General features: G+C 45.8%; 1 protein-coding gene across 1 annotated transcript in view; it reads right to left on the bottom strand.

The window, feature by feature from the left end:
- Window positions 1-1,926: 1,926 nt before the first annotated feature.
- SDC2 (syndecan 2) overlaps window positions 1,927-17,737 on the bottom strand; it is a 122,183-nt gene continuing 106,372 nt past the window's right edge. Inside the window, exons 4-5 of the mRNA XM_070748082.1 lie at window positions 5,715-5,853; window positions 1,927-3,160 (exon numbers count right to left, since the gene is read on the bottom strand). Of these exons, the coding sequence (XP_070604183.1) occupies window positions 2,997-3,160; window positions 5,715-5,853 (303 nt within the window). The 3' untranslated portion in view covers window positions 1,927-2,996. The remainder of the gene's footprint in view (window positions 3,161-5,714; window positions 5,854-17,737) is intronic.

Here is a 17,737-nt window from a genome sequence, read left to right as displayed (position 1 = left end):
TAATTACAGTAAATCTACATGAGCATAACTAAGATTTGTTTTCATGACACATATCCTAAAATGTTTAGTTAATTTTACAGCTTTGTGTGCCCTGAAAACAATATAAATTTAAATGTCACTCCACATTGGTTTCTGAATTAAGTTGCAGTTGCCTAGAAAACAAAACCATTTATTCAATGGGAAATATGCCATTAAATCTCTTCTCAGATTAGCTGGCTTCCATCCTTTTTTCTATTTTTGATGACTACATTATTTTCTGTTGGCACCACCATGATCCCCTCCCTTTCATTCTTTTTGTATATCTCTATATCATTCTGATGATGAACAAGCACTAGAAAAACAGCTAAAATATATGTGGTACCCAAATTACAATATCTGTGCTAATAGCCAGCAAATTAAAGATCAATTAAAATGAATTAGCTAAAATAATAATTGAAGCTATCACAGAAAAAAACCCATCAAAACACAGATAACTCCAATGGACCATCAGAAATTTTCTAGATCCATTTTTACCTGCTTCCAGAAAACAATCACTGAGAGAATAAATCTAATTTCTTAGGGATAGCTGTTCCATAAGACTGAGCCATTACAGGAAAGTAACATCTGCTTGCCTCAGTCTCCCTGAAAATGATAAACTAATAATAGTTTCTCTCATATTAAATAAAGGCTTAAATGGAAAGTGGTTCTCTAGGCCAGTGTTTTTCAACCAGTGTGCCGCGGCACACTAGTGTGCCGTGAGACATGGTCAGGTGCGCCACGAAGCTCAGAGAGAGAAAGAAAGCAAGAGAGAAAGAAAGAGAGAGAAAGAAAGCAAGAGAGAGAAAGAGAACAAGAGAGAAAGAGAGAAAGCAAGAGAGAGAGAAAGAGAGAGAAAGAAAGCAAGAGAGAGAGAAAGAAAGAGAAAGAAAGCAAGAGAGAAAGAGCGAGAGAGAAAGATAGGGAGGGAAGGAGAGAGAGAGAAAGACATAGAGGGAGGTAGGGAGGGAGAGAGACAGAGAGCAAAAAAGAGAGGAAGGAAGAGAAAGAAAGAGGGATGGAGAGAGAGAAAGAAAGAGGAAGGAAGGGAGAGAAAGAGAGAGAGAGAAAGAAAGCAAGAGAGAGAGAAAGAAAGAGAGAGAAAGAAAGAGAAAGAAAGCAAGAGAGAGAGAGAGAGGGAGAGAGAGAGAAAGAGCGAGAGAGAAAGAGCGAGAGAGAAAGAGAGGGAGGGAAGGAGAGAGAGAGAAAGACATGGAGGGAGGGAGAGAGAAAGAGAGCAAAAAAGAGAGGAAGGAAGAGAAAGAAAGAGGGATGGAGAGAGAGAAAGAAAGAGGAAGGAAGGGAGAGAAAGAGGGAGAGAGAAATAGAGCGAAAGGGAGGAAGAGAGAGAAATTTTTTGTCCAAACTTTTTTACCCCCACCCCCCACCCCACTCAATATGCCCCAGGGTTTCGTAAATGTTAAAAATGTGCCGCGGCTCAAAAAAGGTTGAAAATCACTGCTCTAGGCCAATGTTTCCCAACCTTGGCCACTTGAAGATATTTGGACTTCAATTCCCAGAATTCTGGGAGTTGAAGTCCAAATATCTTCAAGTGGCCAAGGTTGGGAAACACTGCTCTAGGCACCATCCAGGGCAGGGCCTTGAGCCAGTGAGACTTGATCTGCTGGCAATCGGCAGAATTAGCTTGCAATACTGCATTCTAACCACTGTGCCACCCCAGCTCTAAATATAAGCTGCACAGAAATGGCATCTATTAATTATCACTTAAAATCTATCCTGTGTTAAAGAGAATTAGAAACTTTAAATGCTGACAAGGCAATATTGATTTTCTACTGCAAAATGTTGCTAATGGTCTTCTGAGATCCTTATTTTCACACAAATCCCTTCGTCACATAAAGGTGATACTTGTAATATGCAGGAAGATGAAAAATAAAAACCCCAAATAATATATTTTAGTATTAGGCCACATGATTTATTCAGTAGTGTTTATGCTTCCAAATTACAATTTATGTCTATCCATGTAAGACTACAAAAGTTACCATTAGAATTGTCTGTGCTTATAAAATATTAACATTTCTTTGTTTTAATGTTATATATTCATTAACACCAGTCTGCAACAAGTTACATAGAATCATAGGCACTTCAAAGGCTTTAAAAGACATTTACTTTAAATGCTTTAAAAAAAAAAAAGAACAAAGGATTCAGAATCATTTTGAATTCCATCTCGTACCTTCAAATTGAAATTAATAAAAGTGGCCAAATAAATTTTGCAGCAACCTCTTGCAATACTGTTAAGAGTCTTTGGGTTTATGTAGGCTCGTCTGTAGCTTACTGAAAGATCTCCTATAAAGATTTGCTTTGTAAAGGGAAGTTGTAGTAGTCCAATTTTACACATTAATTTGCCGCTTTAAATTTCAACCAAGCTACAGAAACCATTGAGAAACAAACAGGGTAAAATGTACTTTCTGACAATAAAATTTATACAAAATGGAGGTTAAGGTTTACATAGCTGAAAAAATACATTTACACTAAGAGTTACATTATCTGAATTATATGAACACAAATTGCACTAGGACAACTACAAAAAGGTATTTTATTTTTAATTTTGGAGAACAGATAAATTAATGAAATAAAAACTAACTTGTGAGAGTCATCAGACATGCTGACAAAATTAAACAGCTTCCATTGAACCATCAGATAAAACAATCATTTCCACTTATGCATAATTTTTTTGTAAATAATTCGGTGAACATCAACGGCTATATAAAATCATACATTGCCACTGCTATTCACAGAATACTGCAAAATGTTAAAGATTTTATTTTACATTTTTCGAAAGGAATACATGAAAAGTTTTAAATACAATGGGATCTCTTTTTTTTTCTTATCATAAAGGTGCCATAAAGGCTCTTTAATGAAAAAAAAGTTCTTCATTATTCTAGCCCCCCCCCCCCCCCCAAAAAAAAGCTTTATTTAGAAAGTTCAGTGATCTCTGAAATAGAGACACTACGTTTAGAGTTTTATGCATAAAACTCTTTAGTGGGTGCCTTCTGATAGGCAGCGCTGGAGGGTTTACGCTCCCCGAGGTCGTAACTCCCTTCGTCCTTCTTTCTCATGCGGTACACCAAAAGCAAGATAAGGAAGATTGCAAAAAGAAAGCCAATGATTCCACCAGCAATAACCGCTGTAAACGAGAAGAAAAAAAAAGTTCCACTAAATTCCATGAAGTTACTTTTAACCGTGCAAAGTCTATGCTTTTTTTTTTTAGGTATATTTTTTAAAATTTTCTCCACCATAAAATAAAAACAATATACAGTTATAAACACAACAGTGCTTAAAATCAATCATATTTCTTTTCTCATTACTCACTCAATGGAGGCTATTATCACACCTCATCTAAAAAATTCTATTAATTTTATTCAACAATGTCAAATCTTAAAAGTCTAAATTCTTCTTCTCCATCTTACTATAAAAAGTTACATTACATCAATGCAAACATTAATAAAATCTCTTTTATCTAAATTTTAATATATCATATAGCTAATAAAAAATTCTCTCTCTCTCTCTCTCTCTCTCTCTCTCTCTCTCTCTCTATATATATATATATATATATATATATATATATATATATCTTTAATTAAAAAAACTACTCATAGTATATCACCTACTTCATAAAATAAAGTTCTATATGTTTAAAGTCTTAACAATGAGTAAATTTTATGTTATATCATTATATAGTACTACCACTATTTCTTCACCATCTGGCTTCCAAAATTTAAATCAAAACTTATGCTTGAGAGAATACGGGAATTTGACTTTTCTTAAGTGCTTTATTGTAACAACAACATGATTGACTATATCAACTTAAAATTAACCTGTCCTTGGGTTTAGTAACTCAGATCATGAAATGGGGGTGGGAGGGAGGTCGCAGTATTTTCTGCAGAGAACAGTATCCAATGTTTCCTGACAGCTCAGTGCTAATCATCCTTACTTTTAAGTCCTGCCAAGTTCAAAATGATTTTTTTTTGGCGGCTGTATTAAGCATTGTAGCCTAAGAAGCAACATTAAAAAGTGTACTTGAGAGTCTCCTTCTCTTGGCTGCAATCCTACACAGGTAAAGGACATTTGCTTTTTCACGAGGGTGCCATTCAAGATCTCCCCTTAGTCTTTTAATATTATCAAGATGTAAAGAAAGGTAGCTTCACTCTATAAAGTAGCAGCCTTATGGTTTATGGAGGATCTCTATCATCCAGATCATGGCTGCCCCAAAAAGTGCTTTTATTTTTCAAAGGGCAACTCAGAGCTGCCCAGAGTCCTTTGAGAGCTGGGCAGCATATAAGTCCAAATAAATAAATAAGCAAACTGGACTTCAAAGGACATCCCTGCTTTGAAAACATTTTGCTTCTCATCTAAAAAGCTTCTTCAGTTCTAAGTGACTAGTGGGAAATGGAACTAATTACAAAAATGTCCAGTTGCCTTTTGGGGGGGTGGGATAATAACGTTGCCTTTTGGGGAGTGTTGCTGCACGTGTCGGAGTGAGATTTGGCTTCTATGCATGCGTGGAAAGTAAATCTTGTGAGAAAATGCATGGGTGTGTGAGATTTCAGTGGGGTTTTTTTTGCTTCCACACAAAAAGCAAAAAACCACCAAAATCTTGTGTGTGCTTGCATCCTCTTGTGAGATTTTGCTTCCTACACATGCGCAGAAGCCAAATATCACTCCGATGGGTGCGTCCACCCCTCTCTGGTCACCCGGAACCGCATGCGGGTGCGGTGTCCCTCCCGCGTTCCGGTAGGAAGTCAATACTGTTACGTGGGCACAAAAGGAAAAAGGGGGAAATCTATTCAAATGGTAAAGACACACTGCATAACTGATTTCAGCTAATGTTTAACCTTTTTAGCCATTTTCACTCTCCCCAGGCTTCCGGAAAGCCTCCTGAGCCCTGGGGATGGCGCAAAACGGCCTAACAGGCTCGCCGGAAGTCTGGAGGTTTCAGTGAGACCTGTGCACATGTACGGTGGAGCAGTTTGGGGGGAGGGCTGTATGCATGCGTGGGGGCTGTGGAGTTGTGCACATGCATGTGGGAGGGCATTGCGTTATGGGTGTGGGTATGAACTTGCAGGGTATCTCTTGTGCGCGCACTCTTTTGGCACCCGAGCCAAAAAAGGTCCGCCATCACTGACCTACAGCAGTGATGGCGAACCTATCATATGGCTGCCACAGATGGCACGCGGAGCCATATCTGCTGGCACACAGGCCGTTGCCTAGCTTAGTCCAGCATGCATGTGTGTGCCAGCCAGCTGATTTTTGGCTTGTACAGAGGCTCTGGGAGGGCATTTGTGGCTTTCAGAGAGCCTCCAAAGGGGAAGGGGGAGGGCGTTTTTACCCTACTCTGGCTCCAGGGAAGTCTTTGGAGCCTGGGGAGGGCAAAACATGAGCCTACTGGGCTGACCAGAATTTGAGAAACCGGCCATTTCCAGCCTCCAGAAGGCCTCCCGGGGGGAGCGAGGGGCATGGAGCTATTTTCACCCTCCCCAGGCATTGAATTATGGGCGTGGACACTCACGCATGTGCAATAGCGCACGCCCACATTGCTTCAGTACCCGAGGGAAAAAAGGTTTGCCAACAACCCATAACAATGGGTTGCAAGAATCCATCAGGATCTGCAGACTTTTCTGGGGAGGGGGGGAAGGGGGTCTTTTTCTAAAACTAAAAATATATTGATGCATGGCCCTTACCTGCCAGAACCTCCGTTCTCTGAAAAAGGTTCTCTGAATGTTTCCGAGTAAATACATCAATATCTTCAATTGGCTCATTTTGAGCATTTCTGTTTTCTGCGTCAGGCTTAAGTATTTTTTTATCAATCTCTTCAGGTGACTGTGAGAAAAAACAAGAATGCCAAATCAATACAGACAAATAAAATACAGAAACAGCCAGGCGCCTACTATTCTGGCTTCCCGTTTTTACAGTCCTGTTTCAGGGCTTGCTACTTGGCACAGGGAAATACATTCCTTTCCTGGAAGCTCCAGCTACTGTCTCGAAACTGTTCTTCCAATTCAGTTTTTATGATGGATTATATAAAACGGTTCAAATATATTATCCTACGGTTCAATAATAGTTCATCTGGTAATCTGAATGTGGAGATTTATTCGTTTTCTTTTAAAACGTTCAACATCGGATGCAGTTCTAAGGATTGTACTGAGCCAACCTGCAATTCCACTTAACCTTGGTCAGAGATTGTATTTCCACAGATTCAAAGGTTAACTGTATTTCCATTTTATCAAGATGAAGCCACGGCTTGTTTGCTCTTCTCCGATCCATCCCCAATGCTGTCTCCAGGCACCGTTTAGATGTAGCGACCCCAGCAAATTGTTGGAGGAAAGAAAAAGTAGAACTGCGGAGAATCTGCATATTGATCACACTGTGATTGAGTTCTTGGCTTCAGGCATAAAATTTAAAAGCCCAAGACTCAATATAACAGGCAAAAGCTATGAGACAGAACAAGAGTTCACATCATTACTTGCTGAATAGTTTCCTTCAGAAAGGACTGAAGCTGTTATAATAGTAAATCTCTCAAACTTACTGTCATGGCTGCTTCCTAGACAATACACAACTACCTGATTGGACATTTGCAGATAACTTTGTGTGTGTGTGTGTCATGGGTGGTGTGGTGGAGAGAGAACTTTCCTTTGTGTTGTTTGCTCAGGAAAATCTCAAATTCAGCTTATGCTACTTCTGTAACAGTTTAAGCTTCTGTAAAGTACGTTTTTGGTAAAAATGAATAGCCAGAAGTCTTTCTATGATAGATAATTCAGTGGGGATGGTTGACACCTACACCTGCCAAATAATCTAGGACCGAGATGGCGAACCCATGGCACATGTGCCAGAAGTGGCACACAGAGCCATATTTCCGTGCATGTCAGTAGCGGGTTGCGGCCGTACACCCCAATACGGCATCCCCGTAGTGAAAATGGAGCTGTGCACGCAGCTCCATGTGGCTGGCGGGCGGGCACACATGTCGGCGTAAGATTCAGCTTCTGCACATGTGCCAGAAGCCAAATCTTGTGTGAGGACGGCAATTTTTTGCTTCCACACATGCTCATTGCCGAAATCTTGCACAGAGGATATCTTGAGCATGCACAGAAGCTGTATCTTGTGACAATGCACGCGCCCACCGGATGCGCACGCGCTTGCACCAGTCACCGGGAGCATTCCGGTATTGTTGGCGACGCCACACGTTGCCTGTTACTCTTCCATTTTCTGGTTCACACATGCACAGCGGCCAGCTGGTCTTGGCATGCGAAGGAGCGCTGGAAGCCAGAAGAGCAGTTCCTGTTTCCGGCACATGCATGACCACTAGCCAGCTGGTTTCCCCATGATGCTTAGAAGTGGTATTTGCATTGCTTCTGCTCATTCCCTATATTAAATAATTCTCCTGAAAAAACATCCTTCCTTTTGTCACTGAGGAGTCCGGCAACCAGATGTAAATATACCTGGTTTGCATAATTTCAAAAAAGCAATCATTTTTCTAGTTTCTTTTTCAAAACTATGCTGTGCCACAAAATAGGCGTTGATTGCTTACCTGAACGCCTCTTCTCGTACGGTGAGCGGGTACAGCAGTCACATGGGTTGCTCATGTCCAATCCGGTGGAACTGAGCCTAGTATTAAAAAAGCTTGCCGGATCCGCCCCTTCCCCAGAATTCGCGAATCCATAGACTAGGCTCAGTTGTGAAGCTCTGTAGTGTTCAACTCTCATTGTTAGAGAAAAAAGGAATTATAGAAAGGTGAAGAAGACACATACAAGGGCGGGAAGTGACTGCTGTACCCGCTCACCGTACGAGAAGAGGCGTTCAGGTAAGCAATCAACGCCTATTCTCCGTACTGAAGGAGCGGGTCCAGCAGTCACATGGGACATACCCAATAGATGGTCCCTAGGGTGGGATTAGATTGCTATCGTGTGAGATAACGGATTGGAGTACCCTTCTGCCGAAGGCAGCGTCCGCCGAAGCGTAAGAATCAATCTTGTAGTGCCTGATGAAGGAATTTGGCGAGGCCCAAGTGGCTGCTTTGCAGACCTCCTCCAACGGGGCTTGAGTCGCCCAAGCGGCCGAGGTGGCTGCGCTCCTGGTGGAATGCGCTGTGATGTTCCTTGGAACTGAGAGGGAAGCCGACTCATAGGCTTTAGATATAGTCCCTCTGATCCAACGGCCTATTACTGTTGAAGACACTTTGGCCCCCATGACTCTGGGATGATAGGCTACGAAAAGTGCTTCTGACCTCCGAAAGGGTCCTGTGCGTTGGATATAGATCCTCAGCGCTCTGATGAGATCCAGGGTGTGCCATCTAATTGCCAAGGGATGATCTCGTTGGAGGCAGAAGGAAGGTAGGACAATATCCTGAGATCTGTGGAACATGGAACTGACCTTGGGTAAGAAGGTGGGGTCCAGTCGCAAGACTACCTTGTCCTGATGGAATTGACAAAGGTCCTGCCTGATTGAGAGGGCAGCCAGCTCCGAAATGCGTCGGGCAGAGGTAATAGCCACCAGGAAAGCTACCTTAAAGGATAGGTATCTGAGGGACGCCGATTTTAGGGGTTCGTATGGTGCCTGCGTGAGGGAATGGAGAACCCGTGGCAAATCCCAGGATGGATACCTGTGGACCTTGGAAGGTCTGAGGTTGGCTATGCCCTTGAGGAATTCCTGAACTTCAGGGAAGGATCGGAGAGGCTGTCTGCGGGGACCCCCTAGGACAGATGAAATGGCTGCCAGATGACGCCGGAGGGTGCTGGTGGAAAGCCCTTTATGGAAGCCTTGCATAAGGAAGGAAATAATTCTGTGTATGGGGATGCACAGAGGGGATAGACCTTCCTGTAGACACCACTGGTGAAACTTGGACCACGTGTGGTCGTAGATTCGATTGGTCGAACCCCTTCTGGCCTTTAAAATGACCTCCACTGAATCGGGGTCATGACCACGCAGTTCTAAATCTCTCCTGATAACAGCCAGGCGGTGAGGTGGAACCACTCCGGGTCTGGATGAAAAGAGGCCCCCTGCCGCAGCATATCCCCCGAAACGGGGAGTCGCCAAGGGTCCTGGACGGACAGCTGTTGGAGGTCCGCGAACCAGGGCCGGCGGGGCCAATGAGGGGCGATTAAGATTACTCGGGCCCTCTCGGTGAGAACCTTGTGAATCACGTCCGGGAGAATTGGAATTGGAGGGAATGCGTAGAGTAGGCCTGGAGGCCATGGACTCCGGAGGGCATTGATTGCTTCCGCTCCCGGGGATGGAAATCTGGAAAAGAAGCGAGGGAGTTGGGCGTTCACATTGGTCGCGAAGAGATCCAGGACTGGTAGGCCGAATCTGAGGCTGATTTGATGGAACAGGTCCTGATGGAGGTTCCACTCTCCTGGGTCTATCGTTGCTCGAGATAGCCAGTCCGCCTGGACGTTGAGGCTCCCCGAGATGTGGTCGGCTAGGAGCGACCGAAGATGTTTTTCCGCCCAAAGGCCTAACTTGAGGGCCTCCCTCATGAGAGCTTTGGATCTCGTGCCCCCCTGTCTGCAGATATGGCTTTTTGTGGCAATGTTGTCGGTGAGAATGAGAACGTGCCGGTTGGGAATGCGAGGAGAGAAATGCTTCAGAGCCAGGGAAACGGCTCTTAACTCTAGCCAATTGATTGGCCTGGAAGCTTCCTCCGGGGACCACGTGCCCTGGGCTATCATCCCCTGGGCGTGGGCGCCCCATCCCGATAGACTGGCATCTGTGGTGATGACAAATTGATCCGGGCATCTGAACGGGGATCCTTTGTCCATGGCCGGAGACTTCCACCACTTGAAGGATCTGCGAACACTTGGTGGGATGACAATGCGCCGATTTGAGTTGCTGTGCCCCGATCTCTGAAAGGGTAATAGGAGCCACTGGAGTTCCCTAGCATGAAGGCGAGCCCAGGGAATGATGCCTATGCATGACACCATCTTCCCCAAAAGGGAAGACAGAGTTACTATGGATACTGAAGAATTAGATAAAATGTTAGAAATTAACTCCCCTATACTGAGTTTTCTCTCGGGAGAGAGAAAAACCTGGGAAGATTCTGAATTGATAATGGAACCCAGGTGAGAAATGGATGTGGAAGGTTGGAGGTGACTTTTTTCAAAGTTGATGGAAAAACCATGGTCCTGAAGGACTGACATGGTGACAGAAAGGTCTGTTTTCACTTTCTCTAGGGAGTTCCCATGAATCAAAATATCATCAAGATAACATAAAATGTGAATGGGAGACGACCGGATATAGGCCGCCAGGGACCCCAAGAGCTTTGTAAAGACCCGAGGGGCCGAGGAAAGGCCAAATGGCATCGCCCTATACTGGAAATGCCTGCCTTGAAAGGAAAAACGTAAAAACTTCCTGTGGCATTTGGCTATAGGAATGTGAAGGTAGGCCTCCGTGAGGTCTAGGGAGACCATGAAATCTCCGGAGTGAATGGCGGCCAAAATAGAAGATAAGGAGTGCATTTTAAACTTCCTATATTTGATGAATAGGTTTAGTTTCTTTAAATCCAAAATAGCTCTCCAACCTCCAGAGGATTTTGGAACCATAAATAAAATGGAGTAAAATCCTAGGCCCTTCTGACCGGAAGGAACCGGTTGAATGGCTCTGATGGACAATAGATGAGAAATGGCCTCCTCCATACGGTTACAATCTGAGGAGGACCTGGGAGAAGGGCAGGAAATAAAACGTTTGGGGGGAGGAGAAATAAATTCTAAAAGAAGGCCAGTTTGAACAGTGTCAATGACCCAGGGGTCCTTGGAGGTGAGACGCCAATTTGAGGCGAAATGAGCTAGGCGGCCCCCTATGGGAATAGAGGGAAAATTACCATCTAGGTTTTTTTGAGGCCCTGTTAGAAGAAGCTCCCCTTTGGAAGCGAAAACCTCTACCCCTGGAGTTCCTACTTTGGGAACGAAAGCGGGGGGAATACTGACCTGGAGATCTCTGATAGGACGCCGCTTGATCTTGCTGGCGCCCCGGGCGACGAAAGGACTGCGTTTTGGTAGCCTTTTTTGTGGTTGGACCCAAAACTTTCTTCTTATCCGTGGTTTCCGTGAGGAGAGGATCCAGAAGATCACCGAAAAGAAGGTCGCGCTTTAAGGGTCCCTGGGATAACTGCCACTTCTGGCGTACTCCCGCTTGCCAAGGGCGAATCCATAGGAGTCTCCTTGCCGTTGTAGAAGCTGCAATAGACTTAGCAGAAAATCTGGTAGATTGCAAGGTGGCATCAGCCACGTACTGGGCAGCTGCAAAGACCTTGTTGAAGTCTTGTTGACCTCTCAAGTCATCGGGAGGAATATGCTGTTGAAGTTGGCGAAGCCACAGCAGCGTGGCTCTGGAGAAAAAGGAGGCTGCTGCAGAACTTTTAATGGCCCAGGAATCTGCCGTGAATCCTCTTTTGAGCATTTGTTCAATGCGCTTGTCCTCTGGGCGGAGGACTTCCTCCGCCTCTCCCGGCACAGCCGCTGCCGAATGAAGGATCTTGACAGGTTCATCCGGTTTGGGAAAGGATAGAAGCTCTTCATAGGAAGAGGAAAGTTTGTACAACTTCCTGTCTTTAGTTGAGGGATTAAGACTAGAGGCTGGGAAATCCCACTGTTTGAGTAAGGCATCTTTAAACAATTTAGGCATAGGAATTACCTCGTTATCCTCCTGTTCCTCAGTGAAATAAGGTAAATTCTCCTCCGGGGGATCAGTGGAAGTGGAGGCTTGTTTCTCCTGGGCCGCTAATCCCGTAGAAATCCTAGCTTTGAGGAGGAGAGATTTGAATAATTGAGAAGGGAAAATGGTAATTGGAGAAGGAACCTTTATTTGGGATTCTTCATCATCTGATAGCCCTTGGAAAGGGTCCTCATCATCCTCCATATCCTCATATTCGTCCTGAGAGGAATCTGAATCATCCTGAATAGGAGCCCTAACCGCTGGGGAAGAACCCAAGGGGCGGGAGGGACGAGGAGGAGGAGGAGGTAAGGGAAGCTCATTGATGGAAGAGAGTTTGGCATCAATGGCCTTAGACAACACAGCAAAAATAGATTGGAACTCAGGAGGTAAATTAGAAATATCAGCAGGAATGGCAGAAGAATCCCTAAAGGCCTGGGAGGATCCTGGCTGGGAGGGATCTTCAATAATATCTGGTTCCTCTGGCCCTATGCCCCATAGGTTAGGTTGGGGTCTGTCTAGGTTAGGCTCATCCAGAGATAACACAGGGACCCCAGAAGGAGGTAGACTAGAAGCCTCTGGGGGGTCTTGACTACTGAGTACTTGGGCCTGCACTTTTAAACGTTTTGCTGATTTGTCATGGATTCTTTGTAGGGCTAGGTCCCTTCTCTTCTCGGCCCTGGTGACCTTAGTCGAGGGGCGGGCCCCAGGAGAAGAGGAGGAAGAGGCCTGGGGGATACTAGTAATCTCATCGCCTGTAGGCCTGGCCTCTCTGGGACCTTTAGTTGTGCCTCTCTTGGGAAAGGAAGCCATAGTCTGAAAATTAACAGAAGACAAGGCTGAGCCAATAACTGAATAGAAAAGGAGAAGAATTTTAAGGACTTCCCAAGAGGAATGGATCCTGCTTCGAGGCCTCGAAGCTGCTGAGACGTGAGGACAATCTGGGCAAACCCAGAGTTCGTGCCCCCAAATCCAGCGGGGCCAGCCTCCCTAAACTTTTCAATTAAGTAAACCAAGGCACTCTGGTTGGAGGCTTAGCCGGTGGAGAATTTAGCCTGGGACCCCCAAGGCCCGCTCCGGGATCCACGCGGTGGACTGAGGCCTACGCGGCTGGCAGGAGGCCAACACGAGAGGCCTAGTTTAAAAAGGGCGCGAAGGCCTTTGCGCCTAAAAATCGCTCCGAATATGCCTTAAAGGGGAAGCGATCGACTAAGTCCAGGAGACTAGAAGCCGTCTCACTCCGCAGGAGGTATATTTTAAGCCCTTTAATATATATGCAATAATTAGAATCAATAAGGCAATCAATTAATACTTGCACTAGAACCTCCAGGCCAAGGGATTAAAGGAATCCACAAGCGGCCGCGGGGATCGTACACGGCAAAACCGCCGGGGGAAAACGAAACCGCAACTTCTCCAAGGGAAAAAAGCCGAGCCGCAAACGGCTGGCGCTATTAGTGCAAGTAAAACAAATAAGGATAAACAGTCTTACTATTTTTGAAGGAAAAGATCGAAGGGAAGGTGTTAGAATGTTGAACGAATGTTGAACGAGCTATCACAATACAACCGCAGGATATGCGAACTGAGCGAATTCTGGGGAAGGGGCGGATCCGGCAAGCTTTTTTAATACTAGGCTCAGTTCCACCGGATTGGACATGAGCAACCCATGTGACTGCTGGACCCGCTCCTTCAGTACGGAGAATCATTTTTCAGAACTCTGGGATCCAATTTACACATGTTTGTGTGCGTGCACTAGTACACACGGACAGATTAATAATCATTATCAGTTCATATACAGAAGGAATCATACTTCCCTAATCCCTCCAGATGACTGCAATCCTAGCATAGAATAAGGATAAAAGTAAAAGTGTCCTCAAGCATGCAGCCTCTGAATTCTATTTCTGTAGCCCTCTGAAACTTCTCTAACCATAACTGTTTAAAACTGAGTTACCTATCATTTTCTAGGTGGGAAACAAAAGAAGACACCAATCCTAGCTTTAAAAAAAAGGAGTATCACAGTTTAAAAACAAAATAAAATTTCTAAAGCATCTCCCTATCCCAATCACATCTACATACATTATATAGTTTCACTCACTCAGGAAGTGCAAATCTGTCTTCCACAAATAAGAAAAGCAGATTTTGGTTATTAAAAGATTATTAACCCATCCCTGATTTAAAATGTACAACTGAGCAAAGCAAGAGCTAAGTGCCTCTGTTTTCCTTCTTAGTGCTTATTTTTTTCAGTTATAAAACTGGAAAGCCAACTTTCTATTTTTTTGGCTATAGTTATGTTGAACTTGCCCATGTAAATGATAACATAGCAAAACTTGGCCGATCTTGAAAAGTTAGGCATGGTCAGACCAAAAACTCTGCTCTGCGGGGAAAATAGGCGTTGATTGCTTACCTGAACGCCTCTTCTCGTACGGTGAGTGGGTACAGCAGTCACATGGGTTGCTCCTGTCCAATCCGTTGGAACTGAGCCTAGTATTAAAAAAGACTGCTGGATCCGCCCCTTCCCCAGAATTCGCGAATCCGTAGACTAGGCTCAGTAGTGAAGCTCTTTAATGTTCAACTCTCATGTGTTATAAGAAATTAGAATAGAAGGTAAAGAAGACCACACAAGGGAGGGAAGTGACTGCTGTACCCACTCACCGTACGAGAAGAGGCGTTCAGGTAAGCAATCAACGCCTATTCTCCGTACTGAAGGAGTGGGTCCAGCAGTCACATGGGACATACCCAAGAGATAGGTCCCTAGGGTGGGAGTACATTGCTATCGTGAGAGATAACGGATTGGAGTACTCTTCTTCCGAAGGCAGCGTCTGCTGATGCGTACGAATCAATCTTGTAGTGTTTTATAAAGGAATTTGGCGAGGCCCAAGTGGCTGCTTTGCAGACTTCTTCCAACGGAGCCTGAGTCGCCCAAGCGGCAGATGTGGCAGCACTTCTGGTGGAATGCGCTGTAATATTCCTTGGAATGGAGAGGGAAGCTGTCTCGTAGGCCTTTGAGATGGCCCCTCTGATCCAACGATCTATTACTGTGGAAGACACTCTGGATCCCAAGGATCTGGGATGGTAGGCTATGAAGAGTGCTTCAGATCTCCGGATGGATCTTGTGCGTTGGATATAAATCTTTAGCGCTCTAGTGAGATCTAGAGTGTGCCATCTAATCGCCAGGGGATGCTCTCGTTGGAGACAGAAAGAAGGTAAAACGATATCCTGAGATCTGTGGAACATGGAACTGACCTTGGGTAGAAAGGTGGGGTCCAGCCGCAGAACCACCTTATCCTGATGAAACTGACAGAGGTCCTGTCTGATAGAAAGGGCTGCCAACTCAGATATGCGTCGGGCGGAAGTAATCGCCACCAGGAATGCTACCTTGAAGGATAGGTACCTGAGGGACGCAGAGTTCAGGGGTTCGTAAGGTGCTTGAGTAAGAGAGTGGAGAACCCGTGGCAAGTCCCAGGTTGGATATCTGTGGATTTTAGAAGGCCTGAGATTGGCCACTCCTCTTAGAAATTCTTGGATTTCTGGAAGGGAGCGTAGGGGCTGCCTGCGAGGCCCCGCCAAGACGGAAGAGATAGCGGCCAGATGGCGGCGGATGGTGCTGGTAGAGAGACCTTGGTGGAAACCTTTCATAAGGAAGGCGATTATCCTGTGTATGGGAAGACACAGGGGGGATAAGCCCTCCTGCGAGCACCACTGATGAAATTTGGACCAAGTATGGTCGTAGATCCGATTGGTAGACCCCCTTCTAGATTTCAGAATGATTTCCACTGTGTCTGGGTCATACCCTCGCAGGTCTAAGTCCCTCCGGATAACAGCCAGGCGGTGAGGTGGAACCACTCTGGATCCGGATGGAAGGAGGCCCCCTGCCGCAACATATCCTCCGAAGCGGGGAGTCGCCAGGGGTCCTGGACGGACAGTTGTTGAAGGTCCGCGAACCAGGGCCTGCGAGGCCAGTGAGGGGCAATCAGGATTACACGTGCTTTCTCCAGGAGGATTTTGTTGATCACGTCTGGCAGAATTGGAATTGGAGGGAAGGCATACAGTAGGCCTGGAGGCCAAGGACTCCTGAGGGCATTGACTGCCTCCGCTCCCGGAGACGGGAACCTGGAGATGAAGCGGGGAAGCTGGGTATTGTCTCTGGTCGCGAATAGATCCAACACTGGATGGCCGAACCTGAGGCAGATTTGGTGGAACAGTGACTGATGGAGATTCCACTCGCCTGGATCTATGGTGGCTCGTGAGAGCCAGTCCGCTTGGACGTTGAGGCTCCCCGAGATGTGATCGGCTAGAAGCGATTGGAGATTTTTCTCTGCCCAAAGACCCAACTTCAGGGCCTCCCTCATGAGGGCCTTGGATCTTGTGCCTCCCTGTCTGCAAATATGGCTTTTGGTGGCTATATTGTCGGTGAGAATCAGCACATGTTGGTTGGATATGTGAGGTTGGAATTGCTTTAGAGCTAGAGACACGGCTCTTAATTCTAGCCAATTGATGGGCTTGGAAGCCTCCTCCGGTGACCATGTGCCCTGAGCTAAAAGACCTTGGGCGTGGGCTCCCCAGCCCGAGAGGCTGGCATCTGTGGTGACTACAAACTGGTCGGGACACCGGAAGGGGGATCCCTTGTCTAGGGCTGGAGAAGTCCACCACTTGAGGGATCTGCGAACCGTCGGTGGGATGGTGATGCGTCGGTTCGAGTTGCTGTGGCCTGATCTCTGAAATGGTAATAGTAGCCATTGAAGTTCCCTGGCGTGAAGGCGGGCCCAGGGAACAATACCAATACATGACACCATCTTACTCAAAAGGGAGGATAGGGTGACAATGGAGGCCGATTGCTGGGGCAGGATGCGAGCAATGAGATCCAAAATGCTGCGTTTTCTCTCATTGGAGAGAAAAACCTGGGATATTTCGGAATTAATGATAGTCCCCAGATGCAGGATGGAAGTGGATGGATCAAGATGACTCTTGTTAAGGTTTATGGAAAAACCATGGTTCTGTAGAACCGACATGGTAGAGGAGAGGTCTGCAGCTACACCAGCTCTGGAATTACCATGAATTAAAATGTCATCTAAATAACATAAAATATGAATGGGAGAGGCCCGGATATGAGCCGCCAAGGATCCCAAGAGTTTAGTGAAAACCCTGGGAGCTGAGGAGAGCCCAAAAGGCATAGCCCTATACTGAAAATGCCTGCCTTGAAAGGCAAAGCGCAGAAATCTCCTATGGACCTTGGCAATGGGGATATGGAGGTAGGCCTCAGTGAGATCTAGAGACACCATAAAGTCTCCTCGATGAAGAGCTGATAAAATGGAAGATAGGGAGTGCATTTTGAATTTTCTATATTTAATGAAGCGGTTTAATTTCTTTAGGTCCAAGATGGCTCTCCAGCCTCCAGAAGTCTTAGGGACCATGAAGAGGATGGAATAGAAGCCTAAACCTCTCTGGAGAGAGGGGACCGGTTGAATAGCTCTAATAGTCAACAAATGAGAAATAGCCTCCTCCATTCGAATACGAGATGGAGAGGAACTGGGAGAGGGACAAGAAATAAAACGGTTAGGGGGAGAAGAAATAAACTCTAACCTTAGGCCCCTTTCCACTGTGTCAATGACCCAGGGGTCCTTACAAGAGCGGTGCCAGGCGGAAGAGAACCAGGCTAGGCGACCGCCTATAGGCAGGTGAGAAAACTTACCATCTGGTTCTTTTGGAAGTTCTGGTAGTAGAGGATCCTCTCTGATAGCGGGACCCTCTGCCCCTGGTGGTTCTAGCTTGGGATCGAAAGCGAGGGGAATACTGACCTGGGCTCTTGTGAAATGCGAAGCTTTGATCCTGCTGACGCCCGGTGCGCCGAAAGGACTGCGGTTTCGGGGCCTTCTTGGTGGCAGGTCCCAAGACCTTTTTCTTGTCTGCGTTTTCCGTAAGGAGAGGGTCCAGAAGATCTCCGAAGAGGAGGTTACGTTTCAGTGGACCCATAGCTAACTGCCATTTCTGTCTTACCCCCGCCTGCCAAGGGCGGAGCCATAGAAGCCTTCTGGCCGTTGTGGAGGCTGCTACTGATCTGGCTGCA

This window comes from Erythrolamprus reginae, chromosome 3, assembly GCF_031021105.1.
Source record: "Erythrolamprus reginae isolate rEryReg1 chromosome 3, rEryReg1.hap1, whole genome shotgun sequence".
In the NCBI taxonomy this organism is placed as follows: domain Eukaryota; kingdom Metazoa; phylum Chordata; class Lepidosauria; order Squamata; family Dipsadidae; genus Erythrolamprus; species Erythrolamprus reginae.
The sequence above is the reverse complement of the archived record's forward strand: the minus strand, read 5'-3'. Positions and strand labels throughout refer to the sequence as shown.